Source organism: Bacillus rossius, assembly GCF_032445375.1.
Source record: "Bacillus rossius redtenbacheri isolate Brsri chromosome 4 unlocalized genomic scaffold, Brsri_v3 Brsri_v3_scf4_2, whole genome shotgun sequence".
In the NCBI taxonomy this organism is placed as follows: domain Eukaryota; kingdom Metazoa; phylum Arthropoda; class Insecta; order Phasmatodea; family Bacillidae; genus Bacillus; species Bacillus rossius.
This window is the reverse complement of record NW_026962011.1, coordinates 27,291,019-27,314,531: the sequence shown is the minus strand read 5'-3', so window position 1 is coordinate 27,314,531 and position 23,513 is coordinate 27,291,019. Positions and strand designations below refer to the sequence as shown.

At 39.1% G+C, this 23,513-nt stretch overlaps 1 protein-coding gene across 1 annotated transcript; it reads left to right on the top strand.

The window, feature by feature from the left end:
• The first annotated feature begins 4,885 nt into the window (after positions 1-4,885).
• LOC134541794 (adenosine 3'-phospho 5'-phosphosulfate transporter 1) lies at positions 4,886-22,347 on the top strand. Its single transcript, XM_063385475.1, has 8 exons — positions 4,886-5,309; positions 5,398-5,621; positions 7,050-7,246; positions 10,287-10,511; positions 11,493-11,643; positions 12,042-12,256; positions 16,658-16,783; positions 17,634-22,347. The coding sequence occupies exons 1-8, from the start codon at positions 5,281-5,283 to the stop codon at positions 17,805-17,807; spliced, it is 1,341 nt and encodes a 446-aa protein (XP_063241545.1). The 5' UTR covers positions 4,886-5,280; the 3' UTR covers positions 17,808-22,347.
• The last annotated feature ends 1,166 nt before the right edge of the window (positions 22,348-23,513 follow it).

Below are 23,513 nucleotides of genomic sequence, written 5' to 3'. Positions count from 1 at the left end.
ATACCCTTACATGTTTTTACAATACATATAGACACAAAAAAGGACACAATTGGTACATTAAGAGACATTGTCATACATTATATTACAAAACTGTAACCTTGCTACATGGCATTGCACAAAATGTCTGCAATTCAAGTTAAGTATTCAACACTGTTTACAATAAATCAGCAAAAACATTTTTTTTCAGTATCTTGGTGTTGCCCTTTTGCTACGCGGGTTCTCGTATCATCTGCTGAACGGTGCGATCTCAGCCACGTTGAAATGTAAGGCTCAGGGTTCCAATCTTTGAGGGAGGGTCTATGCAGTTTGATGAACATTAGTGATGATACATGTGGTATTGAAAGTCTGTTTTTGGTAGGAGATACAATGATGTTCATCAAACTGAACCCCCTTTCGCACTCAGCTGAACAACACGCAATCAGTTTTGTGCAGTTCATTAACACATGTAGTTCTCTGGGAATACAGCGACTATTGTCAAGATAATCCCGGTAAGCATTTTTTTTTATCTTGGCTGAATTAAGTTGGAATCGTGGACAAAGATTCTGTATACCCTCTTCGCCATACCCTACAGGAAAAAAGGTTGGCCATTGATCACAGTCAAGAACTTTTATTTGATTCAACAGAATTTCATATTGAACAATCTTTGTAACAGTCTCGGATGACGCTGATGTTGACTCATGGCTAGACATGGTTGTAAACAGCCTCTTTTTCAGGTTATTTGCTTCACTAGACAATAGTTGTTGCTGGTTAATGGATGTCATTTTCGTGTTATCGGTTAATGGTATGGAACAAAACTGTCCTTTCTTGATCGCAATTTGGGCCTCTAAAATTCGAGTGCCAGGCTTCTCTTTGAGAGATTAGATGAAGCGAATGCATCGCTTAATTAGTTTGTCTGCATAGACAATAGAAGCATTTATATTTTGTAGATTCTCAGAAAGAATAGCTAGTTCTGCTAAAATGTCATACATTATGGCCAAATCAAGTAAAAACTGCTTGGATGAAAATCGCTTCAATAAGCCATTGTACGTGCTTCTTTCAGTGGAAGATTTACTCATATCTCCTTTGGCTTTTGAAAAATGGCTGAATAAAGAGCTGTATCCAAACCATACCGCTGAAACTGTTCGGAACGAACTGGCCACCCACCTGGTTGACAAAATACGGCCGATTTTATTAATTACTTGGCCGAGTTCTGCAGCGCACTCAGCTAATTGGCGTTGATTCATTGGGGACCTACTGTACAAAGCATATAATTTGTCCATAAATATGTGAAAATGATTCACACCTGCTACTTCATCAACAGAATCGGCTAATGCTAACTCAAGTCGGTGATTCATACAATGCCAAATTATAATATTTGGATACTGGGATAGAAATTTCTGAGCTACTCCAGAGTGTTTTCCAAGCATAACACTAGCACCGTCACTTGTAAATCCTACCAAATGTTGTTTGAGGTATTCACTATTAAACCCGTGTTTATCAAGACAGCATAATAAACTTTGAAAAATTGTCTCAGACTTTTGATTAGAAAGTTCTACTAGATCTAAAAATAAACAAGAGGGTGGTTGTTCTCTGCTTATTTCACATCTCAAATAAACTATTAACACAGATTTTGAACTTAGGCTGGTCGACTCATCAATTATAATTGATATTTTCCCTGACACACCCTTAATTTGTCTAATAATCCGTTCCTTCATTTCTTTTGAAATATGCTCTATAATTTCAACAGCACTATATCGAGACTGTAAACCAACACCAACATTTACCCCATTTAGCTTCTGAAGTTCAATTAAACCGAAATGGTCGCTGCAAAGTCGGTCATTTTGCGCAATGTAATAAGCTGATCTAAATGTTGCTTTTGTTGAATCATGCTGAGCTTTACTCATAGATTCACAAACATTTTCAATTGATTGTTTGTGAGATGTTTCAACAATTGTCTGTGCTATACAGTAAGCATTAGATTGCTTGTGTTCGATTATTTTTTTTACGTAGTGATTTAAGCTGATCTGATCTGTTAGATCCGTAATAATTAACTGAATATGAACGCCATTCATTAGCAATAGAAATTCGCTCTTTTTTGAATGCGCCTAATTGAGTTACCTCGGAACATACTTTGCAGCCTAGCTTACCTTGCCTGCAATCAATACATGGGAAAGCTTCTTTTTTCCTTGACCACATTTCTTCATTCCAAACATCTGGCCAGTGTAGCAGTTCCACACTTTCAACACTACTTGCAGTTGCAGCCGCACAATAACTATCTTTATCTTTCTTTACGAGTTCATTATCGTCTCTAGGCGAGACATTGAGTTGATTATACTGAACCGAGGTGCCTGAGATACACGTATCAACACCAGCAGTGGAGATATTTGAAGCACCAACACAACTAGTAACAGGAGCGACCTGAGAAAAAAAAGAGGTCAACTTTTTTGTTTCAGTTTTTGTTCCATTATTACTGTAGATAAATTGCTAATAATGTTCAATTTTCAAAACAACTGTCTTCCTCATGCTGTGTAGGTAGTTCACTGACTAAAAATTATTTGCTAGTAACATGGCCATAAAAAACTATAACGCACAGCACTTAACCACAGTCTACAAATACGCACAAATTAACGGAATAGAAAACAAAACTGAACCAGGAATGTAGCCAGTGTCGGTGTCGCACAGATGCGGTGTTTAGTTTTGCAGGTGCCTTGTAACTGAATAACACAGAGCTACGTCAACTCATTTCACTGCGCAGTGCGCACACGCATGGTGTGCCTGCCAACCTCCTGCCTCCTCCTTAAAAATATCCTTAAAAATGGAGGGGAAAAAAAGTCACGCACAAAATAAAAGATCGTTGTATATTTTGCTTGCAGTTTTGTTTTTCTTTTTTAATACCACGACCAGCTGCACGTTGCAAGCGAAGCCTCGGTATATAATGCGGTAAAATAATAGGAAGTTTTAACTCGATGTTTTAGTGCAACCGCGCACGCACAATGCCAGCTTTACATATTCGTAAGTTACGAATCGTAACACAGCAATCAACAAATCTATAGAGATATTCAGTAAAGAGCACAGTAAATTACGGGACAAGAGATAAAAAAAGGACACGCGCGCACATCAACAATCATTTGTTTAGAACTTTTATCGCATATATATAATTATATATATAATTATTTTCCCCCCACCAAAACAGTGGCGGAGCTTCCGCTCCTGCCTCAAGAGCAGTAGCGGAATGTCGCTCCGCTCCGCTCCGCCACCACTACAACCCTGGGTGGGAGGGTTGTTATTTTTATGTGTGTCTAGTGTTACGTGTATAAATACTGGGAAATGATCTGAATCCAGGTCATCTAGGGTCTCTGATTCCATATGAGCATTAGGAATGTTAGCTAGAGTTATGTCCAAAACATTACCTACTTAATGTGCCATTCGTTGGATGGTTTGTGGATTTTCCAGGGGCGAATATTACATAGTCATTCCTTACTGCATAGAGTCTTAGTACCCTGACTCTTGAATTTATTTGTCGACAATTCCATTCTGCATTTTTACTATTTAGGTCCCCGAAAACTAGAAAGTGCCTTTCATTTGCAGTTATTATTTTTTTTAAGTCATTGTTTGTGAGCGGTGGAATGAGGGTGGTAAGCCGCCGCCATATGGATGCGCGAGTTGTGGTGTTTCACTGCAACAGCTGTTGCTTCCAGGTTATCTAGGTCATCTAGTTCTGCTATGGTACTGGCTGATGGCAGTTGTTATTCTTAATTATTATTGCTGTACCACCACCCTTGGTGACACTGTCGTTTCTATAGATTGTGTAACGAAAGATGTTTAATCTATCGGTTTTATTTAGTTTGGTTTCTGTGATGAAAGCTTATCAATGCGATATCTAATCATAAGTTGCTCTAGCTGGTAGATTTGATTTTTGACACCACAGGCATTTAAATTTTGTACATGTCAAGTGTGCGCAGCACCTGTTTGTGCTGTCATGCTTTTAGGGAAGTGTAATGAGTCCCTGAAGTAGGAGCATTTGTTTGTCAAACTGTGTGGTCGCAGCATTTATGGAGCAACAAAAAGGTCGGAAGTGTGCGATTAGAGCATTAGCATGCAGATGTTGATCATGTGTTGGCGCAGCTCTGGGAGTGTCGAGCTTACTGCGACTGAGGCAGCGCACATCGTGTATCCTCCTCACGCCCAGCCCAGGGGCTTCGCTCTGAGGCTAGTGGGCCCCACCTCCGCTGCCAGCTGGTCCACCGACACCTCACCCCAGGCCCCGCCTGTGGAGGGACTTAGGGTGCGCCACGCAGTTCTGGGAACTGTGCAGCGGAGTTAGTGTTCAGTGGTTGGTGTTGAATTTTGGTGCTCTTGTCTTTGTTGTATGTTTTTCTTTCTGCCCTCGACCAGGGCTCTGAAATGTGGGCATGCTTTGTCTGCAGCATGATGTCCCTCCTCCTTGCAGTTTTTACAGCGCAGGGGCTGGGTGTCACTATATCTAGGGTGACATCAACCAGATGCGGCTTGGAGCAGTTGATGCAGCGGAGGGGCTTGTCGTATTTGTTACAGTGTGTCCCCAGGACACTGAAGCAGACGATATTATCAAACTTTTTTTTCATAGGTTTACTATCACAGTTATAAGAAACATTGTTTGAAGATTTCCCGCATAAGTGCACGTAGCTTCAGAATTTTTTAAGTAGGTAGTTTTAAATTTAAAAGAGTACATAATTAATATTAATTAATTTTGTGGAAAATGTTTATAATATGTTTTTGTCTTATATGTCACATAAGGAATCACCTGCCAGGCGTCGTCAATGTTCGAAAGTACGTACTAAGGTCTTACTCTGTATGCGTCGTTGGTAGCAAGGAATGTTTTTTCTTCCATAATTTGATTTGTATATGCTAACTTACCTTGACTATTTCACGCATTTGAATTATATTAGTGAAGTGTCATGATAAATAATAATAATTGTATATAACATAATTCGTCAGAATTTGTAGTTATGGTGTTGGTCACAGTGACTGTACACACTACGCAACGGCGACGCAAGTATTTGTTTAGGTGTTTGCTCAGCAGACACCGAAACATGTACAATCCTTGACGTAAACGAAGCAACTTGCTAGTGTGACGAGCCGCAATGAACTGGGACGCCATACGTTCTGAAACGATTGTAGTAAATTGCACTCTTATGTGAATTTGTTCCCGAGGCCTATGCTAACGCCAGGTTTGCATAAACGAATGTAATGGCGTATGTTGATTACCTCAAAGAGGATTTTACATTTGAACACTAGTAGATTCATAAGGACACTGCAGAGATGGGCAGGAGTGCGGAAATAATAATTTGGTAATTCAAATTTAAGGTTATGTTACATTCATAAATCATGTATTTATATTGCGGAGCAGTTGTAAAATAATTGAATGTGTTTGTTCAGTGGCCTGGTGCTGGGGACTGCAGCCGTCATCTACGTGATGACGCAGCTTCTGAGAGCTGTAGTGGACCAAGACAGGGGCGGAGCTAATGACGGGTTGTTCGGTGAACTGGAGGACAGTTGGCTGTTCCGCTTGTCTCTGAACTTGCTGGGCTATGCCACCATCATCGTCCCAGGGTTCCTCATTTACAAATATGTCAAGAAAACCAATTACTTGGAAAGAACAGGTGATTTATTGGTACACAAAACACAAACTTTAAAAAAAATTCTTACTTATGATTGGTAGTTTTACAATTTCTATGATCATAAAGTACACAAAGGCACTAAAATCAGTGCCGTGCTTAAATTGGTTGATAAGAAATTTTTAAATATTCGTGTGGTAGGTTTCGGTTACAATGCATCCAGCATTCATTTTTCATTTTCATAACACTTATTTGTGGTTTGCACTACACTATTTGCAGATGGATTTAAAGAGTTTCAGAGTTTATATAATGTAATATTTTTGAAAGCTAAATCTTTCAAATACCTCAATATAACATCTATTCAATATATATTTGCCTTATTACCATTACCTACTTAAAATATTTTATTTATTCTCTGATAGTTTTAAAATATTGGAATTAATCTTACATTACATTTAACTGCAGTGTCCAATACTTGTTTTGATCACTACAGTAATAATTATCATTGGGCGTGGGGCTGTCTCAGAAGTAAGTGGAATAACCAACAAAAAAAATTTTTACAGCATCTGTAATTAACACCAAGTAATTTTTCTTTGGGGGTATTATGTGATAATGCTTCTTTTTTTAACTTGTAAATGTTTTAGGTGATGTACTGTAGGCCCTACTAAATGCTTATTATTTCAGCACTAATCAGTATTTTTTTTTGTGGTTCCAAAGTGTTTATATCATGTATTGTAATGATCACACAGGAAATGCATTATGCACTTGTTAATGATTGTAAGGACGTGTAAAAAGGAGGGAGGTGTGGATGAGCACATGAAAACAGTTAAAAAACTAGGGGCAGCGATAATGTTTAAATATCTTTCATATGGGTTTAAATATATTTACTACTCCAAATACAAGCATTTTAATCCGGCCTCTGTGGTTCGACACATTTTGTAAGGTAGCACCAATCGAGCCGCTCATGATCAGATTTTTTTGGGTGGATTTCGGCTAATGACATAGGTCGTCAGGTCCCATTACTGTGCTGCTGGCAATTTTAGTTTACCTTAAGTTTACCATAACTAAGAATTTTCATTTCAGTGTAGTGTTTTGTTTTTTATAGTGGGTAATTTTTCATGTTGGGTAAATTTAAGTTATGAATTTTCTTTCTACAGGGCATCTTATTCCAGTTGTTTAAACATCCTTGTAATGTATAGTAATTTTTCTGTGGAATTTGCATTAAAACTACATTGATGTTTAATAATCCAGCAAAATCCTAAATTGAGAATGGCCATGAAGCTGAATATGCTGAATTGAAGACAGTTTTACTGTAGTTATATTAGGTACTTAGACGGGTGACTAAATAAAGGAATTAAGTGTAAGTGTAAATCACGGAACTATTTTCTTCTGGTGACATTGCAGCACTCTTTCTTAGACGGTGTGTCGCCACCACTGAGGGGTTGTGAGACGAGGGATTGGTGTGTGCTATAGGCCCGAGCTGCTTCGCGGGGCTAGTGCGACTATGCCTGGCCGGCCCAGACACCCCGGGTGCAGGGGAAGGCCCCGTGCAACAGACCCAGAAGGCGTACTCGACGATGCAGCAAGTGATCCTGCTGATGTTCTGCTTCCTGGGACTGCAGCTGACCTACCTCACCTGGGGACTGCTGCAAGAGAAGATCATGACTCGAGTGAGCTGTCTCGCTGCTTCAGCCACATCTAGCTGCACAGTTGCTTAACACTCTCAAACACATTCCTCGTGACATACTGATGTGATAATTAGGGACCCCAGAAAATGGTAAATAAAACTGGCTCATTTCGGTGTAAAAAAATGACAAAAGCGGTGCAAAAAAATGACAAAAGCGGTGCAAAAAACCGGTGTAAAAATTAGCAAGTGGTGCAAAAAATCGATGTAAAAATAAGCAATTAGTAGAGACCCCAAAAAATTGTGAAAAAATTATGCCATTGGCGGTGTAAAAAAAACCTCATAGCCTTACTGCTTCCTTATTTGCCTGGCCAATTTTTGGGACATAAGTTTCTCTAAGAGTGTTGGCTGATGACGGCAAATCCCCTGCACCTAAAATGTATACATAACTTACAATATACTTATAAATAGGTAGCATTTATAAGGTTATCGCTGAAAAATATTAATGGGCTAATTTATTCAAAACAATTCTTAGGCCGGGTTTATAGAAAACGCAAGAACGCAGAAACGCAACTACGGTAAAAGTCCAACCTTAACTCTTCTACCAGCACGTTTATAAAAAAATGCAAGACACGCAATAACGCAAGAATGCAACGCAGAAGTTGTTGAACTTTCTACTTCTTGCGTTTTCTCCTTGCGTTTTGGCCTTCTATACTGGTTGCTTTAGTATGTGGAAACTGAAACTGTCATGTAATGCATATAGAAGGCTCTGCGATTGTAATCGTTACGCTTGTGTTTCTTTATTTATGTTTTGGTCTGGCATTCTTCTAGTGAATACAGCGCAATGGAGGAAGCTGATTAATTTCTTATTCAGCTTATCCAAAATTTTCCCTGCCTGTACGATAAGTACAACAAAGATTTTAAAAATAATCATGACATTCCTGAAATTTTATTTTTTGACGTTGGCGATGGCCGGCGTCCTTGCGTTTTTTATAAACGACTGTGAATTTCTTGCGGTTGTCGCGTCCTGCGTTCTTGCGTTTTCTATAAACCCGGCCTTAGCCAAACCAAACCTAACCTAACCTTTTCTAGATTAGGTACTGCTGGATTACAGAGTCAAACCATCAATCAATCAGTCAAAAATATATTGTGGTGTGCTCACCATTTCACAATGCAATCCAACCTATTTATGTGTTTGTTAATCTGAGGTACTTGCATATTTATTTGAAGTAAAGGTAAGTTAATCGATAATATTGTAGGCCTACATATGCTTATGAATTTTTATTAGAGGGGGAAAACATTTCTAAATAAATAAGGCTAACCTTCAACATGGGTGTTACACCATTCCCTCATAGCTGGATGATCAACTTTTTCCAAAGGAATGTTAACTTACAGCATCATATTAACAAAATCAGAAAAAAAATTCTTGTTTTCTGCACTTTCAAGCTTGTTTGCTTTATTCACGCTGTCGCCTATCGAGATTTGTTTAGACACGGTAGAATGCTTGACAAAATAATTGTTTTTGTTGTTTTGTTTTGTGTGTGTAAATTGCCACATGATTTTTGCACGTGTCTTTGCGTGTACAATCAACCCGCACGTTGCAGAACTTGCACATCATAATTTTGCCCCGCTGATCAAAAATATAAAATCATCCGATATTATCTCTCTTTCGCGATCAAACATTGTCGAAGTTTTCGGCATCTTAGCCACAAATTCAATTGTATCACAAAACTTACAAAATGTGGACGGTAGTTGTAAACACTCATAGAAATGTGCACGCAAAAATGACTGCCATCTTAGCTCGATGCGATTAAATTAGGTTAGAAAAATCGACACCAGTGCGCCTTGCGGCAGAAACGACCATTATTCAAAACACAAAAACTGTGGAGTCAATTTGTTATGTTGGTAGTGCGCACATATCGATTGTTGACAATTTTTACATTTTGTTTTCATTTGCGATGGCAATATTTACTGCTTGTAAACAGAGTAATAAAAATACGTGGATTTCAGTAACATGTCAAAACGAAGATAATATCACGGCACTAGTCTTTCAGTCTATGTTTATTTCACGCCTATGTTTATGATGGCGTAAATAAATAGAACTTACGACATAATGACATTATTTTGTGCGAAAAAGCGTGAATTTCGCACGAAAATTCGTGAATTTCGCGACTATGTCAAAATCAAAGGAAAGTCGCAAAATTTGTTTAAAGTATCAAATTTTCGCGTTATTTCGTGAATTTCGCGCTTCACCATTTTTCGGGGTCTCTAGTGATAATGCATGTAAAACTATATATAAACAGTGGTCACCAATCAGAATGTTACACTTTCAGCAATGGAACTGTGTACAATTTATATCAGTTAGATATTTGACTGTGTTGTTGTTGTAGATAATTTTTTTAAAGTAGCGACTACTCCAGTTGTCTTCTCACTCGCCAGCTTTATTGGGTGTGCATATCCTACGCAGTATACCGTGTAGCCATTCACATGCAGTGAAACAGACCAAGTGGTGCTGTGATAACACATACTATCTCATTCTGGAGATATTCTGGTCCGTTCGACTTGGCTTCCCAGAATTACAGCAGGAGAATCTTGGGTGGTTCATTACCGTGGGAAATAGCCAGTTCTTTCCCCAATATCTCTGGTTTGTTGATTCCTTGCGGCACGTGAAGTGCTTAGTCGGGATCTCTAAATATACACATTTCTTCGATTCCTTTGGATGTCGATTCTTGCCTCAATTCTGAGCTTGATTCCCATTGTGGATCATTGGTTTACAAAATTTGTGAGTTTGAGATTTGTCACAAAATATTTAATGTGTGAAGTTTTAGTTCAGTAACAAAATTAGTGTCTTTAATGGGTTGTAAATAAAATAAATCAATAAAAGACCATATATCTTATTTACAAAATATTTTTTAACACGTTCTAGTGTCCTAAGTACTAATAGAATAACCACCTAATGTGTGACTGGTCAATATTAAATTATTTCCAGTAATTCCACACTTCACTAGACCATCTAGTTTGACAGCGCTACTTGTTAGCAGTGGGACCGGTACGACAAGCCATGCCCAGCGAGCGTTGTGCTTCAGGAGTACGAGAGCGCGGAGGGAGCAAAGGGCAACTTCAAGGACTCACAGTTCCTGGTGTTCGTGAACCGCATCCTTGCGTTCACGCTGTCCGGGACTTACGTGCTGGTGGCGCGGCAGCCGCGCCATACGGCCCCGCTCTACAAGTACGTGTACTGCTCCTTCTCCAACATCATGAGCTCGTGGTGCCAGTACGAGGCCCTCAAGTACGTCAGCTTCCCCACCCAGGTGTGTGCCTCGCCCCTCGCCCCTCGCGCCTCTCTTCCTCAGCTCACCCTTTCTTTCACAAAACTATGACAAGAGCACAAAACATTTTTTTTATTTAATTTTTGCTCAGTATATATATTTTTTTAATTTTTAAATTTGATCAATTAGACTGTTTCTCTTCATAGTTTAATTCTGTAGTGGAAGTCTTTGACCTGATTGACTGAGCTTACTACCACTGCATTAATCCACAAAACAAAAAAAAGATATTTGCCTATCCATAATGCATCAAATTCTTGCGCTGAAACTTACAGAGTTCAAAATTGTTACATCGACGAGTAGTGCTGCCGCCATCCTGCTAAGTCCAGTCCTGGACTCAAAGTCCCTCTGTGAGGGCAAACACCCGTTTGACTTTAGCGAGTCCAGTCGCGCACCAGCTCCGCTCGTAACGCTGAATGCAGCACTTTGCAGCGGCCAGAAAACAAAACACCAGGATGTGCCATAGTTGTATTAGTTGTGGTACCCGAGTACCGAAAGAGCCAACACCCACTAAGTTAAGGTACAAAGATAATCAGAGCCATTGAGACAAATTAACTGTAAACCAAATGCAAAGAACATAAAAAAAAAATTAGATTAAAAAATAAATATTTAGGCAATATGAGGTTCGGCTACTTGTCTCTCCAAGTGTCTTCACCATTTCTTGAGTTTCTTCCTGTGAACAGCATTACCTGTGTTCTCGTTTTTCTGGGTTCCCTTATTCTTGTCCAATCCTTGCCATCACATCTCTGTCTAGCTCTATTCTTCTGCTCAATCCCCTTTTTCAAGGTTCGTATGTCACCCACTACATTCCCATTGTGTACAAGTTACCCTATTAAACAAGAGCATTAACTTGGAACATTAAAACTGCAATAAAAAACTAAAAAAGTTGTAACTTTTGCATGCCTGTTGTCTGGCACCGATCACCATAGCAAACCAATGGGTGGTCCTGTTAGTGCTGTGTTACAGGTTCTAGCAAAGGCATCGAAGATAATCCCAGTGATGATAATGGGCAAGTTCGTGTCGAGACGCAAGTACGAGTTCTACGAGTACGTCACTGCTGTCTTCATATCGCTGGGAATGGCGCTGTTCATGTTCGGAAGCTCCGACCACACCACGGGTGAGTATCATCCTGGGTCGAGGTTACACTTGTTTCCTCGAGTCTTTCGAGTTCTTATTATTCTCTTCCCGGCATATCAACTCGCCAGTCCGCAGCACGGACACAACATAAACCATGCTTTTAGCGTTTAACTATTCATGAAAAGGTGTTTCTTTTGCTGAAAATCGTCAGGCCTGTCTTCATACTAACTTAAACTTGCACTCGGAGCATTTAGAGAGCACTGATATTAGGTAGAACGCATCATCAGACACGTTCACTTAACTACTGACAAACTGGCTTTCTCTTAGCACTTTTTCAATTGCTGTTGCAATTGTGTTTCTGGTGCTAGTTGTAAAGACATTGCGTGAAGTGACGGGCAGCGACACGGGCCCGGGTCGACCACGTGGTGCGTGTTGCAGACACGGGGGTAACCACGCTGTCCGGGCTGGTGCTGCTAGCCGCCTACATGGCCTTCGACAGCTTCACGTCCAACTGGCAGGGGGAGCTGTTCAACCAGTACGCCATGAGCTCTGTGCAGATGATGTGTGGAGTCAACCTGTTCTCCTGCCTCTTCACAGCTGTGTCGCTGGTGCAGCAGGGCGGCTTCGCGCACTCCCTGCGCTTCATGGCCCAGGTGCGTAGCAGTTCAGTCAGGATGACTTAGAACCATGCCTGTTCTCTATTAAGCCTGGCACACATGGACTATAAGTTATTGTTTTGCATTTTTACAATGTTAGCAAGAGCCCCTTGTATATTATAACTATAATAAAATAAAACACATAACACAGAAGACTAGACACCCAGCAGGACAGGACAGAACACAAAAAATAATTATCAGAACAATAACCAGCAGAACTAATAACACAGTCGTTATCCAACGGAATTGTAGGAGATTGGATATTTTAAATTATACCTAGGTTATTAATCTAATTAATTTAATTATTTATATATATATATAATATTACTTTTTTAGCCAGTATATCAAGTTTTATCAATTTTATTATAGTTAGAAATTAATCTCTAAAAATTTAATCAATCCTCATATAAGATGTGCACAAAGTAGATGTTAATAGACTATTAAATTGTGGAACTCAGTCCATTTTATATAGTTATCACTATGGACATTGTTCCATGTGCTATGCCAAGCGTCATGTGTTGGTTCGCAACCGAAGGCACAGCCTGGCTTACCATCACTGTGTTTGCCGGGACATGTATTTAAAACTTACATGGAAAACTTAAAGTTGCTTGGGTTTTGGGTTCTAGCCACGTTAAAGGCTAAGATTTAACCCACGTTCTTAGCGACCTTTTAGTTGCTATCTTTAGGGTACCAGTTACCTGGGAAATTCCCTTGTCTTTAAATACTCTCGTCTGAGAGGGGAGAGTTTCCTGATAGGCTGCAGATGTGAGCCAGTCAGAGCTGAGCATCTGTGATTGATTGGGACTGCTGGCCAAATAGTAACTCTTTTCTTCTGGTTGGCTGGGCTGTCTGGCCAATCAGAGGCCAGTCTGTAGTTGTATGCAGAGCTGGTCTTGAGGATGTCTGAAGAGTGGGTCCCATATTCTGCTTAAATTGTATTCATCATCCCTATGTACTGTATGGGCCAGGAATCTTGCGAGCTGTCTGCGCGGGGGTGAAGGGGAAAGAGTGGTTCAAGGCTGGCAGGAGAAGTAGGGGTTGAAGGGGAAGGGAGTGTCATGCAATAGGAAATTCCGTCTCCCTTCCTGCATTACTAACCGTGTAAAGTATATTGGCAGGTAGTGTGCGACGAGTAATGGAGGCGAATGTAAAGCGTAGGAAAAGCAATCAAGTGATTCAAAGCAAAGAGAGAGAAATTATTAGTAAAGTAATATCAATTTTTGATCAAGAAGCTCGTGAAAAATTCCTTTTGATTCCTATTCACAAAGCAACGGAACGTGCTGCAAATTATACAGATGTAAGCAAAGCAACAGTGATGCCTGATGCGTATTCGATAGAAACAAATTGCAATGCCAAATGATCCGCCTACAACACCAGGAAAAAAGAGGTAAGTCATGCATTTTAAACATGTGTAATGTGCATTAGTGATATTAAACAAAGGGTATTTATCATTGATTATATTATTTTTACAAAATATATCAGATGTGCATATGTTTTTTTATTATTAAGATTGCTACAGCATAATTTTTTTATGTGCAGGCCATGAAAAAAACTCAAGATTGCGATTGACAGCTTCGATAAACGAGTCATAAGAGACACAATCCAGGAAATCTATGTGGTTAAAAAAGTTGTCCCCACAGTACGCAAATTGATTCCCGTATTAAAGGAAAAAATAGATTGGCAGTGGAGCCCTTCGTCGCTCAAGAGATTATTGCGAAGTATGGGCTTCGTCTGGAAATGGTGCGAAGACATGCGGCGTTTGTTAATCGAACGAGCTGACATAGTGACATGGCGCTCCAAGTACCTCACTCAAATTAGACAGTGTAGGTCTGAAGGTAAGGAAGTGTTTTACCTTGATGAGTCGTGGGTGGATACTAATCTCACATTCCAGAAATGTTGGCAACGCAAAAATGACAACGGGAGTAACTAAAGGAAATGCAACCAAGAGGCTAATATTGATTCATATTGGTTCAAAATGTGGATTTTTCCCAGGGGAATTATTGATATACAAGTCAGGTACGACAGTCTGAGATTATCACGGGGAAATGAATGCTGCTAATTTTGAAAAATGGCTGTCTGAACATGTTCTACCAAACTTGCCGCCATCTTCTGCTATAGTAATGGACAATGTGCCAGTTCACTCCAAACAAGAGGATAAGCCTCCTTCGAAATACAGTACAAAAAACGAAATGATTGCATGGCTAAAACGCAGAAGTGTAATGTGTGATGAAAAAATGCTGAAATGTATGTTGATGGAACTAGTAGAAAAACACAAACCAAAGGAGAAAATATTTCGGGTTGATCAACTTTTAAAAAATGCAGGACATCATGTCATTCGACTCCCACCATACATGTGTGAGTTCAACGCTATTGAATTAGCATGGGCAAAGATAAAGAGGTGCATTCGGGAATGTAATACTGTGGGAGAGTTCTCTGCGCAAGCACTTCAGACGCACACACTGGATGCTGTTAACTCTGTAACAAAATATATCACTGGGTAGGCTACTACAATCTTGTTCAAAAATTAGAAGACGAATACTGGAAGAGGGACTGCATCATAGACATGGCAATGGACCAGTTCTTAATAAATTTACATGATGACAGTGACGATGACGAATTCCTTTCATCAACAAGTAACAGTGTAATGGACAACAGTGATGAAAATAGTGATACTGACAGTGCTACATCGTGTTTGGCTCAGCCTTTGTTAGAACTGGTATTTATTCTTTGAGTTATAGAGCTCTCGTAATATTTTAATGTTTCCATATCACCTCGTTTCACATAACTAAGAGGTGCAATTTGGCCACTCTTGGCTTACATCAGCTGCGGATCTAACCAACACTGCCTTCACTGTGGTGAGTTTCGAAACTTTAGTCAAATTTTTTTTACACTCACGTCATGTTAGAATTATAAGTGTCTATTTATATGTGTTCAGTGTAACAAAATGCCATTACGTTTTTACAGATACACAATTAAACGTTGCGCTTTCATTACTGCGCTGCATGTTTTTATATCGCCTAATATATAGCCGGGCCGTGCCTAGTTCCGTGCGCGCCACCCCGCCGCCGCTTCGTTCTGCCGATCCATGCCGAGCAACGTTTGTTGTCGGAACTATGGGATGCAGCTCGCTACTTTCGTGGTCCCTACAGTATGTTTGAAGAGTTTTTAAATGTTGCTACTGCTTCTCGGATGTACTGTTTCTTGTATTGGGAAATGTTGACTGGGATGTTAAATTGGTAGTATTCAATGCTGTGGCTGGTTTCCATTGTGTGTTCTGCAATGACTCGACATAGGATTTCATGTTTATAGTCACTAATATGTTGTAAAGTTTCTTTTTAATTATTTCACCTATTTTATTAAGTGTTTTTTTTTTTTTGCATCTATTGTAAGGGCAACGTGGCAAGCCAGTTGGCACATTTATCTTTTCACTGATACTTTCTCGACACTTCAAGTTTGGAGTGCCATCGACTTAGGTTCCTGGAGCTTTCAATGTCAGACTTTTCCTTCCTGGCAAACCTAACCTAGGAGGGATAGTTGGCACATCACAAGGCCGTTGGAGACAAGGTACGCCAGCCAGTCCCCATCTTCTCCCGGATTCAGTATCAGTCTCCCTCCCCCTCGTCTTTAAGACTATTAGGATCTTGCAGTAGCTCCCCCTGCGCCTTCCCAAGGAGTTCTGAAACCTCTGTCTCTCTTTCGGGTTGGGCAGTTTCCCAGAGCTCCGTCACATAAAGTGGCGTTACTACTACGCCATTGTTCTTGCAGCTTCGGGTGCTAAGTCGGGGGGGAGGGGGGGAGTGTAATTGAGGACACGACTTCGGAGGGCTACGCTAAGATACATTTCCGTGGTAACACCGGTGGGTGTGTGATGCAACGCCGACCTGTGGGGGAGTGGAGAGAGAGAGAGAGACTGGTGGTGACACTGGCGAGTCTCTGGAACGATACAGCGGTGAAGTGAAGAGATTGAATCACACCTTCGGTGAGTGATGGCAAGCGACAGGCTGTGTGTGAAGATCAGAGAATCAGGGACGGTGTTACGACGCAGTGGATGAGTGAGTGAGCGAGGCAGCGTGTTGGGACCGAGGTGTGTGGTAAGAGATAAGCAGTAGAGAGAGCCACTTTTGAGCCAAACTCCAGTGGGACAGTAAATAACGGATTTATGAAAGTGTGATAAATTCGTGGATAGTTATTTTATATTGTCGTAATTTAAGAAATAGTGTACATATTAGTTAGTAAATAAACTCTTAATTATTAATTTTGACTATCCTTTCTGGACCAGTTTTCCTGACCCGTAACAGAGTGTTATTTTGTGTGACATCTCACAGTATGAAAGACTTCATCCGAGGTTTTGATCCTGGCTCTGACGAAACACATGGCGTTCATTACGTTCTGTTGCAGTTTCCTAAGTTCTCGCTGGACTGCATAGTGCTGTCACTGTGCTCCGCGGCTGGGCAGCTCTTCATCTTCTTCACCATCGCCGTGTTCGGGCCGGTCGTATTCGTCATCATCATGACAGTCCGACAGGTGCGACAGTAGTTAGTAATCTTTGCTCCTATCAGTGACAAAGCTTTGTGAACACTGGAATATCAAGATAAATACTGAGTTGCATTGTCATCATAATATTTATCAATGTACTTTAGAAATATTTCCATGGACGAGAAGTTCCTCTGGGCTGTGATCGTATTGGATGATTGAGTGATGAGGGTTTACCGGTAACCTCGAGTTCTTGGAAGTGCTGTTGCCTGTAGTATTAAGTACCAATAATGTGGTTTCTTTAAAGTATGCTGTAATGAAATTTTACTGTATCATTTATAAATATGCACATCTTACTTAGTACTTCTCCTGCTTTACTGCTGTTGGCATGAGAAACCTGGTAGGTTCTGGAATAAGACTTGAGCTACCATTTCATATTATAATTACTATTCAGCCAAAATTAAATGTAGTCTAATATCACACAGTCAAAAGAATTTTTATTTTGAAAGGTGTTTCCTGCAAACAGAATCATATAGAAAGCCACACTTGGCATCACCTTTCCTCCTAAAAGAAACCATAGACCTAAGTCATGTGTGACTTTAAGCAATCTGTTAGCATGAAGTCTATCTTAAGGGGGGAAACAATTACAAGTTTGAATTGTTCCCTAACCATTTTATGTCTGTAAAAAAAACTGAGTCATAAGTTATAACCAAACTGTAAATTGTATAACAGGTTGAACTGTCAGATACATTCCTAGTTTCTTAATGTTTTATTGAAGGCACTCACTGAGTAAAAATTGAATGCAAAAGCTAGACGTCTTAGTGGCTTGCAAGTTGCAGACGGTTACGTAGAGAACGGGTGTGCCGGCTGCAGGACGATGATGATGTGGGGATGTGTGCAGGGGTTGGCCATCCTGCTGTCGTGCCTGATCTACCAGCACCACATGTCTGCGGTGGGCGCGGTGGGCGTGGTGACGGTGTTCCTGTCCGTGTTCCTGCGCATCTACTGCAGCCAGCGCCTGAAGGCCACGCGCAGTCGGCACGCGCAGTCCCCGCTCGTCTCTGGCAAGGTGTGAGGCACAGCTCGCGCCCGCTAGGCGTGGTGACTGTTCCTGCGCATCTGCTGCAGCCAGCGCGCAGTCCCCGCTCGTCCCTGGCAAGGTGGGGGGCACAGCGAGAGCACAGAAGGAGTTTCCACATCGAAAGGCTGTTTTTTTTTTGGTCAATATGCGGTTGGCCCTTTCTTAAGATTATGAGATACAATTAATATTATAGGTTTTTAGATCTGGACCTTATGAGTCTTGGAGCTTAAGGTTATTGTCTGTGTTCACAGTCCTGACAGAACAACCACGCAAGTCAAAGTTTATGTTTTTAATGAAATTATTGATAGTTTATTATAATTTTTAATTAACTGTTGAAACGCAATCTATCATTATTACTTTAAACTTACACATTGCATCAAGTTATAAATTTACATCTTATAATAAAGGTCTGTTGGTAAATCACAAGCTGAAGATCAGCGCACCACTTCTTCAGTCTACAGCTAACAAGAAACTGGTCATACAAGAGGACATGAAATCAATAAATTGTCCTGTTTTTTAAGTTATAACGGTGTCCACGATTACATGTTTTTAAGCCAAAGCTTGTTCTAGTATCTTGATCAGAATGACATTTAAATCACATGTGTGAATGGATGAATGAGGAAGTGGTAAGTTAATGGCAATTAGTAGCTCTAGCACGAAAATAAAAAAGAATTGGTTGTGTATGTTAGTTTTTGTTTTTGTGTTGATTTAGTGCGTTTTAAGCAGAAAAATCTAATAACCCCAAAATGTTTTAAACGAGGGATCTTAAGGTTAATGGCATGGGAAACTATTGGTGCTATATTAGTCTGACTTTTAGGCGGGAAAACGTCTTAAGCAGTGTCGTCTTAAATGAGTTTTACTGTATTAATTTTATGTTCTGTTAAATGGTGTCTTATAGTTCTGGGTACAGCTGGTTTTATAATCATTACAAACATAATATTTAGTCAAGTATTTTTAAAATGGTGTGATACAGTTTTTCTGAGAAAAAAATATTGGAAATTTGATTTGACTTGACTTTAATATTTTGGTATTAGTTCAATATTTGCTAAGAGACACTAGTATTATCACAGGCATAGCTTTTCCCTGTGCTGTGGTATATGCTAAACGTGGGAGAGCATTTCAGTCAACAGCACCGCGCTTCTTTTACTGCGCACTATCACAGTGCGGTTTTTTCAGCTTGCGTGTGTTGGCTTATCTGAGTGAGGGTCTTATTTGTCAGTTGGGTGTGTGTTTGTCAGACTGTGTTTCCTCAGAGTACTCCCACACTGGCCTCGCAACGATGGTATGGCAGTCCTTCCTGAAGGGTCGTAATCTCTCGCGTGCTTTGTCGACAGAACCAATGCCTTTTGTGTAGAAACTTACTTGCCAGTATGTTAATGCCAAAGAGAGGAAATGAATTATAAATTAAAAGTGAATTTATGTTATAATTTGAAATTACTTTGTACTATTGTAATGCTGGTTTTGCTAGTTCGCAACTTGTATTTACAGTGTCTTGACATCTGTGTGTTGTGTGGTGATGTATTTGGTGCATTCTGTTTTAGCTACTTCGTAAATGTGTTTTATTTGATGTGTGTGGGTGATAACGTGATAAGCTATAACTTTTGTTAAAATAAACTAAAAATGCAGACTTGTGGGCATGAATTGAATTACAGTAAAACCCTGTTGTAATGTTCTTCATGACAAAGAGTGGGGGGATATGTTATAAGCAGGAACCCTTCTGCTGTTTTATTTATTTTTTTTAGAAACTAATTTTAACACACAAGCTATAAATAATACTAAACAGTTTTCTTTCTACTTGTTATTGATTATTGTTGTTGTTACATTTTTAATTTTTATAATATTTCATTATTAGTATTATTATTGTTATTTCCAGGGTAGTCTACTTATTTTTAAATCAAAGTATTATTTTACGATTTCCTCGTTAAATTAATTGGCTGATTTAATACACATCAGTAAGTAACTACTTCGTTTGATGACAATCACCATTATATAATAATTTTATCATTTCAAAAAAGCTTATTATAAGACATTATAAGCAGGAAATATTAAAAAATTAAATTTTGAGAATAGGATACTTATGTTGAGATGTTATGACAGGGCTATACTCTAGTTCCAGTGATGAATCTTTTAGATTCTTTAATTCTATTGAATTTTTCTGTAAACATTGGGAAGTAGAGAATGTACATTTTGCATTATAAGTTGAAAATTCTAATTATTTCATATTCTGTACTTAATCTACCCAATACAGGACAAATTGTGAACCTTTTCCTAGCACACAGTGTTGTGTGTATATTATTATTTTTTTTTATTGTTTATGTTGTGCAGTGTACATAAGTAGGTTCACGCTTGAAAATGTAGTTTTATTGTTACATAAATTAAGTATGGGTGTTTGTCACCATACTGTGAGCACAGCACACTTTAAAAAGAAAGTACAAAAAAATATAAAATCTAATGCCGTGGACACTTTTCTGTTGATTATTTACTATCTAGTGCTTTAGCATTTTATTGAGTTTATCTTTACTTTTATAGATGGCTTGGGCAGTGTCCTTCTGAGACTCCACTTTTTATAATAAAAAAAACTTATGTACATATGGCTTAAGAGTTTGCTAGGCACAATTGAACAGTATTTGTGAAAAATTTTACTTTTATAACTCAATTTGTAAAATCTGAATAGGTTTTTCTGTACTTGTCGAGTGTTCTTTCCTGAAGGGGCACTTAGTCAGAGATATATGTATTTGTGTTTTAATTTGTTGGAATGATAAGTGCGATGCTTACTGGTGCTTCTAGCACGGTATCACCTCTGAGCTGGCACGCAGTCTTCTCATCATGCATTGGAAAACTGTGAGATGTGAGTGGTAACCATAACATTATATGGCGGAGAAATGAAAATGAATAATGCAAGTCTCTTGAGAGCTTTCAAGAATCTGTTCCTGCAATTTAGTTATTTTCACTCTTTTAACTAAAAAAACGAAATGCTGAAACTTGACTACTCATCCGCCCTCAGTGACTTTTTAAATACTACTTTCCGTTAAGACATTACACAGAATCTCAAGTATTTTTCAAATGGAATGGTTTTTTTAGAAGCTGTGCACACAGTATGTGTGTCTGGGTAGGAACGGCCCTTCAACAATGAACCTTTGTTGTGGCCGATGATTCAACACTTTTGTCATGACTACAGAGAAACGCTGTTATATTTATGGAAATACTTTAGATAATCTGCTTCTTAAAAGTTGAAACTGAATCATAATCATTGTAAAATGCCATCGAAGGAGGAAGGTGTTTATTTTGAGATCAAGTAAATGCAGTCTAAGACAAAACATTTCTGCCCGGGCGCCCCTGCCCACATAACGTGCTGTTGTAGTGCTAGCACTGACGTCAGCTCGACGAGCAAGTGTGGTTCACTGGAGCCTTGTCTGCTGAGGCAGATCGCTTTAATAGAATCTCGGTAATGACACTTCGCTGAATTTATCTTTTGAAATTATATTGTTGTGTATTAAACATGTCTACTGAAGATTACTGACGTTTTACTGACCCAATACCTTGTCCGTGCAGCAGGATGTGGTCACTGAGGTATGTACGTTGTTTTATTTAGATTTCCTGATAAGTTTACACTGCATATGGAGGTTCAGACTTGCAAGGAGGGCTAATTGAATTTAGTTAACTTATATGTGCTAGGCTGGGACTTTGTTTGGAAATACTAAATGATTGGAAGTAACTTTTTTAAAAAACCAAATACCGGACAACGACTCTACTGAGTAGCAATTTTGCCAATCATTGAACGCCAGTATAGTTTTAATGGGAATAACTATTACAGACAGAACTGTGCTGTTTAAAACAATTTTTAACAAGCTGCTCCATAGAAGGAATGAATACAGATGAGTGTGTTCTTTCAATCATAACTGAAATGTACCTGTGAAATTTATTCTGCTGCGAAACTTGAAATGCTGTACGGAAACGAAAACGAACTACTCTGTTTGCAGTGCGATCTAGCAGGTCAACTGCCAGAGTCCACCCAGAATGCCTGAGTGAGTGGGTGAGTCAGTAGGATGCTGATGGAAAATACCAAATCATAGAATGCTGAATAAAATATCTCACTTAAAATTTGTTTCCTTGTGCAATGGAGGGGGAAAAAAATCTTCATTTTCTGCAGTACATAAGTTAAAAGTGAAATACTAGATGGTTGTATGTACCGTATTTACACACGTATGGGTCACATATTTTTTATGCTGATTTTTAGTGTAAAATAATGTACTGCTACCCATATGCAAATTTTGGGTTTTAAAAATAAATATTGTACTGTCAGTAAATTATTAACCTATGTTGGTTTTGAATAAACATAACTCCACGATTAAGTATAAATTGTTTAATCAAAATATCTCGGCAGTCGCACGGAGTTCTGTGAACAGCGCAGTTACTGTATGTATGCCGTGTGCGCTTTAATTCATTTGTTTGTTCAGTGATGAAAGTTCACAATAAATGTTTTATTGATTTGTGATTTTGTAATTTGTGCAACAATAAACTATTTGTACTGTGACATTATTTTGTGATTATGTTTGAATGTCTAGCCATGAATATTAATGGTTACCTAATATATGTTTGTATGAATATCACTATTGTTTTTTTATTGTACAATTATAAGGTCAGTAGTGTACAAGTAATGCTTTGCTAGCCTAAGGTCAACTAACCGTAGGGTTAATAATGTTGCCTTTCATAACCTCTGCCCCCTTTTGTGGCAGCTGGCAAGTGACGGTGTCTATGAGTGATGCTACTGATGCTCATTGGTCAAGCAAACGTGTCACTTTATTGAAGATTATTGTGTCACAAAGTTTAGATTCTTCGCAGTCCAGTTCGTGCTTCTGCTCTTCACTCTGCAGAACCTGTTTTGTAGACAGGCTGCTTCAATAATTCTTGAATTGCCAACAGGCAGTTTTCCACCCATGTTACATATTCATTTTGTTCAAGCACAGGATGTGATCCAGACTTGGAACTAACAACTAAGCAATTATTTATTGTCTCAGAACTTTTAATTATTTTTTACCCCACACCATGTTACCGTTATTAGGCGAATCATGTGACCACCTTATCAGTTAATATGTACCAAAGCCTTTAGTACCAACATGTTGCACTCACGTGGTGAATTTCTTCTGTTTTATAACCAGTCCATCTTCCAGTGTTGTTAACAGCGGAGCTGCAGCAAGAGACTGCCCCGCAATCACCCAAGTGGCACCTGTCTTAATGCTCATTACAAACTTGTGCTTTCAAAGAGGGTATTTTGTAGCTATTTGTTACGTATCATATACAGGTTCCTGCCGGTGTTGTCAATTTAAAACACTACAGGTGCTCCCTTGGTAATTAAGAAATTCATTGTATAGCAGTTTACACTACGAATTATGCTTCAAGATTTTATGGAATGCTTTTTAGTAAGAGACACTACTAAGAAAAATTCAGCAGTTTTAAAAATTCTGCACATTTTGAAAGTCTATGTAATATGTAAAGTAAGTAACTTTGCCATTACATAGTAGGGTCATGGTGGTGGAGCATATATATCACTTGCTTTCAAAGCGAAGTAGGAACTGTGGTGGACATTATCATATATTATTTAAATCAGTCATCTCCTCTCATCACATGTTTTTACCTCTATCAAAGACCTGATAGTTAAAACTTTTCAATAATGGAAAATTTCCTTCCTGAAGGATAGAG